This window comes from Lipotes vexillifer, unplaced genomic scaffold (genome assembly GCF_000442215.2).
Source record: "Lipotes vexillifer unplaced genomic scaffold, Lipotes_vexillifer_v1.1 scaffold139, whole genome shotgun sequence".
Classification (NCBI taxonomy): Eukaryota; Metazoa; Chordata; class Mammalia; order Artiodactyla; family Lipotidae; genus Lipotes; species Lipotes vexillifer.
The window spans coordinates 1,247,328-1,255,558 of NW_006793370.1; the positions used below are offsets into that span (position 1 = coordinate 1,247,328).

The following is an 8,231-nucleotide window of genomic DNA, read 5'->3' on the forward strand; positions in this document are numbered from 1 at the left end:
CCTGAAGGTTTAGAGAGTTCAATACCACTCTAAGAATAAATATTTTGAAATCCTGGGCATGAGATAACTTGAACCCACTTTTATGTGCTGAAAGTAGGATTCTGAGAAAATGGTCATACACTCATTAATCAAAATTGCCAGGAATGGTCTTCGTATAAGACTCTCTTTTAAGGAAGGAAAGTATAAGGTTGTGACTACATCCATCAGTTTGGGATTACACCCCGGCTTGGGAACTTTGGTAACTGTACGACTGCAGTCAAATTTCAGTTGGATGCTCTGCCCCTTTTCTTATTTATAGTAAGAAGATGATAATGTCTACCTCTGAAAGCCAAAGCAACTATTATAAGTGTGTTCTAAAAATTAAAGAAAAATATGATAATTTTGTTTCGACAAAAAGGGAATTTCAACAGAGAAAGAGAATGTATAAAAACACCAAGACCAGAGTTGAACAGCATAATAACTAAAATGGAAACTTCTCTAGAGAGGGCTCAATGGCAGATTTGAAATGAAAGAAGAATCAGTAAACTTGTTATAAAGCAACAGATGGAATTTAAATATACAACAATATGATTTATCTAATCCAAAGAACAGACAAAAAAATTTAACAAAAGTGAAAACAGCCTCAGAGATCTGTGAGTAAATGTCATATGTATAATGTGTCAACATACGTGCAATGGGAACCACAAAGGAGAGAAAAGACAGAGAAAGGAGAAAAAAATATTTGAAGAAATATTGGCTCAAACTGTCCAAATTCAATGTAAAACACTTATCTCCAATTCCAAAAAGCATAATGAATTCAAGTAGGATACACACAAAGTGATTCAGACCTAGACATAGTGTAGTCAAACTGGTGAAAGAAAAAGACAAACTCTTGAAAGCAGTAAGAGAAAAAATAACTCATAACACAGTTGAAGGGAAATACAATTAAAGCTTTACAGAAACAAAGGAGGCCAGAAGGTAGTAGAATGACATATTTAAAGTCCCAAAAGAAAAAAGAATAGTTGGTAGCAAGAACTCTATATCTGGAAAAAATTACTCATCAAAAGTAAAAGTTAGGGGCCTCCGGGTGGCGCAGTGGTTGAGAGTCTGCCTGCCGATGCAGGGGACGCGGGTTCGTGCCCCGGTCCGGGAAGATCCCACGTGCCATGGAGCGGCTGGGCCCCGGGGCCATGGCCGCTGAGCCTGCGCGTCCGGAGCCTGTGCTCCGCAACGGGAGAGGCCACCGCAGTGAGAGGCCCGCGTACCGCAAAAAAAAAAAAAAAAAAAAAAAAAAAAAAAAAAAAAAAAAAAAAAGGAAACATCTACCACTACTAAGAAGTGTAGGCCAGGTTTCCAGTGACCAGACCATCCACTTTTGCCTGAGGTGTAATTCCTAGACTGTGTCTCAGGTGCAAGAACAGGTAGCAAAAAATGGAGCAGAAGCCAATATTTTCATACAGCATTAGTGGCAGAACCAATCAAAAAATCTCTAAGATTCCATATGTGGTATGTAAAGCTGTCACAATTCTATTATAAACGATGATCTACAACTGACATCCAAAGAAATATGCTGGAATTTCTGTTGCACACAAATCAATCAACTATATAGCTTATCAGTGAACAACAAATATTAATTAAATGTTCAATGAATCCAGATTGGTGTTTAGACTGCATTTATACACAAAGGCAATTGTGATAGTCCTTTCCCAAGAGTAGCGTAAGTACCTACAATTTTACTTTTCCTAAAATCCAGAGAGACCAGTGAAACACAGGATACTGAAGATAAAACACACAGGTACAAAAGCTGAATGTCTTGTTAGTCATTAGCTACATCTTGCTTTCCACTATTTCCAAAACAAGTACAGTTGCTGTGGACCCCAATATTTTATTACTTCTCTCTCTTCCTTAAATATAGATAGCACTGCTCCAGGCATGCTTATTTATGATGATTTGTCCAGACTTGTGGCATTTCCTAACACTGTGACTCACGACAATCTCAGGACACCTCAAGGAGGAAAACATATTGTACAATATATTATAGAGGGCTCCTTACCACATGTTCTTAGCAGGCATTTCTTGGGAATTCTGGAAAAGGTAAGGATAGATGATCTTGAAGTAGATACAAAGAAATCATCAACATGCTATGAAACTGTAGGGCTGCAGGTGACCTTGAGAAGTCAATTCAAGGCCCTGGAGAATAGTGTTGAGAAGTCAAAAGACACTATGATGTAACCTTTGGCTTCCAAGAGTTAAAAATGTGAGAGATGTTGAAAAAGCTAATGCAACTTAAAGTAGAAAGACAGGAATATCAAATACAGGAGTAATATGTGGTGATAAATAATGATAATAACTGCTACAATATCAATAAACAACTAATAGTAGCATAGTGTCCATATAATGGTGGGGGTGGGGTGGAAGGACATAAATCCCACAGTAATCTTCCATTTGCCATAGAAATTACCTGGAAATGTTCTTATGTGGTGAGGCGACCACTCATTTTGGTTGAACCGATGTTGTCCTAAATTTAACAATGAAAAGTCCCACATTCTGGGAAAACCCTTAGTCTGGGGTAAACCAGGACTTTGGTCACCTTGTTAGTGATACCACTGCAACAAACGACTGTCAATTTCCCACTACTAAGATAATCGTATAACCAGGTTCAATGATCCAATCAAGGGAAAGAACCCAAATTTCATTTAGTGTAATTTTTTTTTCCACTTCTCACTTAAATTCTCCACATTGTACCTAAGCCCTTCTGATGAGTTCTCGGTGGAGAGAGAGATTAAGGAGACAGTGCCCTGCCTGATGTTGCCTCCTATACCAGTACTGGGCCAGAGGTCACTTACTTTTGCTGCAGCCCAATGGATTGTTGATATCCAAATGGCTTGCACTGGGAACACAAGCATCACACTTTGAGCCAGTGACAAATCGTTTACAGAAACACTGGCCAGTGACTGAGTGACAGGTTTCATTCAAGGCTCCTGAGAGATGACAACTGCATGGCTGACATCTGAAAAGACAAATAAACCATCAAAGAGAATAACGTTTTGATTAGTAATTCACAGTAATTCACAGTATAAGTTACATCTATCAATAACATTGTGGAATAAAATAGTCTGAAAAGGATTCCTGAGCTAAAAAACACAAAATACAACAAAACAGAAAAAACACCTTTATCAAAATGCCACTTACGATAAAATCTCTATGAAGCCATCTCTTTGTACACTAATTAAGGCCAAGAAAGTGTTATATTGCTTTTTTATATGCCATGATGCATCTTATGGTTTGTTTTCCATATACCAGTTGCTCAATTAAGGACACTGTAAACTTTCCACCCTCACAAAAGCAGTTCTCCTGACAGCTAAAAATTAAGATGAGCTACCCATAAAATTATCTCTTCAAGTAACTTTTAAGTTGTGAACTACAAAACTGGGTATGACAATTATTGCTCCCCCTAAAAATCTTGTAATCCTATAGTTTTATAAAGAGTAAAAATTATACAGTTTTCTAAAGACTACATTTTGCAAAGGAAACAGTTTGAGGAAGATATGTTCAAACACTGTTGATGCTTTAATATATGTTATGTTTCACTTTTTATTTTATGCACTAAACTTATTCACTCAAAATAATTAAAGAATAGAGCATTATTCTAATCTATGAAAAGATACTATTGATATAAATATAATGAAAGAACTTCATTTTGACTTAGATTTCCTGGACCCAAAGTTGATTGTAAAAACCACTGTTTTGGTATTTTGCCATGGTAGAAACTAAAACCTGTTTTCTCAGAGTGAATTATTCAAACACTCACTCCATGTCAATGTCACAGATTAGTATAAGCAATTTGGGTACCATGAAGCCTCAGAGAAGCAAAACAGCACACGTAAGAAGACTACCACCTTTAAAAAGAGACTTTCCATAGGGTACATTTAAAACAAAAGTATGGCTTCCCCTATATTTTCTAATAAAGATGCTGGATGGATAGAGTTACTTCATCTCACTGCAACTTTTATGGTGTGATCTCCTGGGTAATCATTCAAGACCCTTTAAAAAGCCGATAAAAGCTAAGGCTGCTAAATAAGCTGCAAATTTGTTTTATGGACTAATATCACCTTGGGAATAAATAAAGTACAGTTTGTCTTGAAACCCACTATACTGCAGTTTGCCCTTTTTATGTCATGATAAAAGGACATGTTTCCCTCCAAACAACTATACTGTATCCTTTATGTATAGACACTGCAGCAGAACTCCATCTCAAATAGATATTTTGTTTAGGTGTTTAAGGATTAGATGGGAAGAAAATTATGCATGGAAATTAAAATGGAATTACAGAAGCAACAAAATATTTAATTTGCTCCTAACTTCATTATATGCTATTACTTAGAGTATATTGTTTGTCAGCTTTTAATGTAATATTGGTAAGCAGAAGCAATGAGAGACAAGCTTCTCTCAATGCATATATATATCACTGCACCACTCATGAATAAGTGCGTCTCGAGTATTTCAGCTTTTATTACCGTTCACTCATGAGACAATCACATTTATTTTACATACAGTACATTCAGAGTAATAGTTTCCGGTGTATAACGTAATTCCTTTCTTTGATGGAGATCTATTTTCTTCACGTTAACTGCTACATGCTTAACTCCAAGTCAGCTCTGTCAATATACATGGGATATTAAGTTCCAAATCCAAGCGGAATAAACCAGTTCTTAGGAAAGCATGCAGTGTTTTGAGTAACTAAATGTGACTCTTCCTGATTTCATAGTCTTTTTATCCCAGCCATTGTTATATGCAACTTCTCTGACTTCTTATAATGGCTTAACTTTATAGTAAGAGAGATTTTTACCTGGATGAAGTTCATGGGAGACTTTTCTGAATACTACAGTTTGTTTCTAGCCTACAGGACGCTGGGGATAATTCTGTAATTAAGGTTTAAGTAAAATGATTCCTGTAAATTTCTCAGCCATTCAAATATAATTTGAAACACTTCCAAGACTCTTTAGCAGATAAGCTACAAGTTTGATGCCATTTTATAAGTTATCCTTCCTCAAGAGCATCTCCTAAGTGAAATACATTTCACATTTATTAAAACAAAATTATACATAATGAAGGAAAAGACATTTTAAGCTTAGAAAGAGAAACACCAAACTAAGATGAATTGCGATATTGATTTTGTGAGGATAAATGGTTTTTGTAATATTAATATAAAGAAACCTTTATTACACTGACTCTCCTGGTACAGCTAGGGCTTCTCCCGCAATCTGTTTAAGATCTTCATTTTTCATCCTTATGGGAAAACCTCACTTGCTAAATGGATTTCATAAAGCGTAATCTGTCAAGATTTATAGAGATAAACAATTTGTGATGTTTATTGACCAGTTCATTATGGTTACCATTACAGTTCTGTTTGGGCCGTTACATAACTTAGTGTTTACTGGATAGAATGGGAAAGAAGGTAACTAGCTTCTGTCTCTTAAATCACAAATCTCATATATTTTCCTTTCCAGAGAGCTCCTTCCAGTTGTGCAAACAGTAGGAGAAAGAGTTATCCTACTTATTACTATTGCGGAAACATCACTATGAATGAAGGGAACGAGTTTCAATAGTGCATCTCATTGTCAGAAACTTTATCACGTGACGAAGAGCTACCACAATAGGAGGCCCACGGATATGGTCCAGGATATAGATAACTTTACTGACGTTTCTCTTTGGACACCTCTCTTCTGTCTGGAGCCTCAACTCATAGGTAACATCAAATTGAGTTAAAGATATTGACTGACATCGATAACATTCACTGAGGGCTAATTATGTCCGAGGACTGGACTAGGTACTGAGCACATAAAGATGAACAAGATAGAACTGTCCCTGTCTTCAAGAGCCCTCAGTCTAGGGAGAAATGATAAAACAGAGCATTAATAAAGATGTGTTCAGACTCTTTGGGAACACAGAAAAGGAACAACTACCTACTCTGGCGGAAAAGGATCGGGGCAGGGAAAGGAGTAGTAAGAAGGAATCCTGGAAGAGGATGTTTGGACTGCATATTAAAAGATGAATAGGAGGGCTTCCCTGGTGGCGCAGTGGTTGAGAGCCCGCCTGCCGATGCGGGGGACGCGGGTTCGTGCCCCGGTCCGGGAAGATCCCACGTGCCGCGGAGCGGCTGGGCCCGTGAGCCACGGCCGCTGAGCCTGCGCGTCCGGAGCCTGTTGCTCCGCAACGGGAGAGGCCGCAACGGTGAGAGGCCCGCGTACCGCAAAAAAGAAAAATAGAAAAAGATGAATAGGAATAAGCCAAGCCAACCAGGGAGGGGAGAAAAGAGAGAGATAAGACACGGCAGGAGAGGGTGTGAAATTTTAAGCAATTCAAAAATTTTGGATATAAATTCCAAACAAGAAGGTGGTGACAGATAAAGCTGGACAGGTAAGCAGAGGTAAGACGTTGTTAGATTAGGTGCAGTGGTGACAGTGGGAAGGAGCAGGATAGATTTAAGAAATGTTTAGTGTGTAAACTCAGTAGGATGGGGGTGGACAAATGGAAAAGAGACGTGGAGAGGGAAAGACGGGCACGGGGTTACTCCCGGTTTTCTAATTTGCTGATGATGGGGTCATCATTCAACACAGAGAACAAAGAAGGAAGAGACCTCCAATTGCTGGGGGACTTTAGTCAAGGATTATTAACAGTCATTAAGAAGAGAAGAGAAAGAGGCTTCAAGGCAAATTGGAGAAATTAGACAAAGAGTTTTCTTCCATCAGTCCCTAGCACAAAGACCAGCAACCAGTAAGTGTTCGATAAATATTGTTGAATAAATGAATGAATAAAGCACCAGAAAAGCTTTAGACTTAGGACACCACAGATAAATCTAAATGTGACACATAGCTTTAATAACAATTTAACTCTTTTGAGCCCTTTCTGATTGGCATAGCTGTCCCCCCTGGCTAACCTCTCCCCAAGGAAGGGACCACTCTTTAAGGGCTGGCCTTCTATTCTGACTCCCTAAGGCCAGAAGAGTTCTTGGTTCAGTCCTTTTGTGCAGGATCCCATGAGTGCCCTCCAGAGGAGTCTGGTTTTCCCCTGGTTAAGATTCTATTCCATCTCTGCAGTGGACGTGTGGTCTCACTGAGGTTCCCAGTTTCCCTTTCTTCACAGACAACTAGTAGCACCAGATTCTCTTAGAACCGACGTCCAGAATTATAAGAGAGGGATTTGGGGTTTGGAGATGCTCTGTGTGTGAGCTGAAAGCCGTAGCACATGGCTTACTGGAGAGGAAGTGAGTGGTGCTGCCTCATCAAGGAGGGATGAGTCTGCAGTGTTCAGCCCACCCCCGCTAGTGAAGCCTTCCTACAAGTGAAGGGACTCATAAGAACTGGACCTGGGCAGTGACTCCCTTGCATCCAGACAACAGTGCCATCCAAGTCCAGGGTGGGGACATTCCTGTCAGTCCTGTATTTGGGCCTCTGCCACTTTCTCCTTTGTTGGCATTCCACCTAATCACAGGGAATGTAGGCCACGTCCAACATGCTAGTCACCAAGACCAGACATTTAAAAGGAAAAGAAATCCCAGAAGACTCACTATATTAACAATAACACACGTTTATGTCTAGAAGCTCTAGTGTTCCTTTCCTTAACCTCCTCATTATATGAACATGATAACTCTGAGGTCTGAAAGCAGAGTCAAATTCTTAAAGTGCTCTCAGGGAGAAGCAAGTACACCAATTCTGTGACCCCAGAGGCAGAAGTAAGATCGGTGAAGAAAGTCGCAGGAATGAAATTTTTGCTTAATATGAAGAATAAGATTAGAGTTGTCTGAAAAAAAGACGAGTTGTTTCAGAGACAATAAGCTCTTTTTAGTCCCATGTTTTCAGCAGAAGCTGAATGATCAGTTATCCTTAAAGGTGATTTATGTAGAAAAATGTATAGGGTACAGTTTAACCAAAGTTACTTTTAAGCTCCTTTCCAAATCTATAGGGTTATGATTCTACAATGCTTGGTGGGATTAAGTAACTTGCTCAGGGGTCACCGACTCTTGGTTACAGACTCAGCAATCTTTATCTAAAAGGACCAGACTAAATATTTTAGGCTTTGTGGCCACATGACCTCTGGGGCAACTCAACTCTGCTGTAGTAGTGTGCAAGCAGCCATAGAGAGTATGTGAAGATTGAGTATTATTGCGCGCCAATAAAATTTTATTTCCATAAATAGGTGGCAGGCCAGGTCTGGTCCACAGGCCACAGTCTGCTGAACCCTGGGGGTGC

The 8,231-nt window shown here is 39.1% G+C and overlaps 1 protein-coding gene across 1 annotated transcript in view; it reads right to left on the reverse strand.

Moving 5' to 3' along the window:
- Positions 1-8,231, reverse strand: part of USH2A (usherin) — a 773,469-nt gene that overhangs the window by 595,036 nt on the left and 170,202 nt on the right. The window contains exon 14 of the mRNA XM_007466317.1: positions 2,826-2,989. Within this exon, the coding sequence (XP_007466379.1) occupies positions 2,826-2,989 (164 nt within the window). The remainder of the gene's footprint in view (positions 1-2,825; positions 2,990-8,231) is intronic.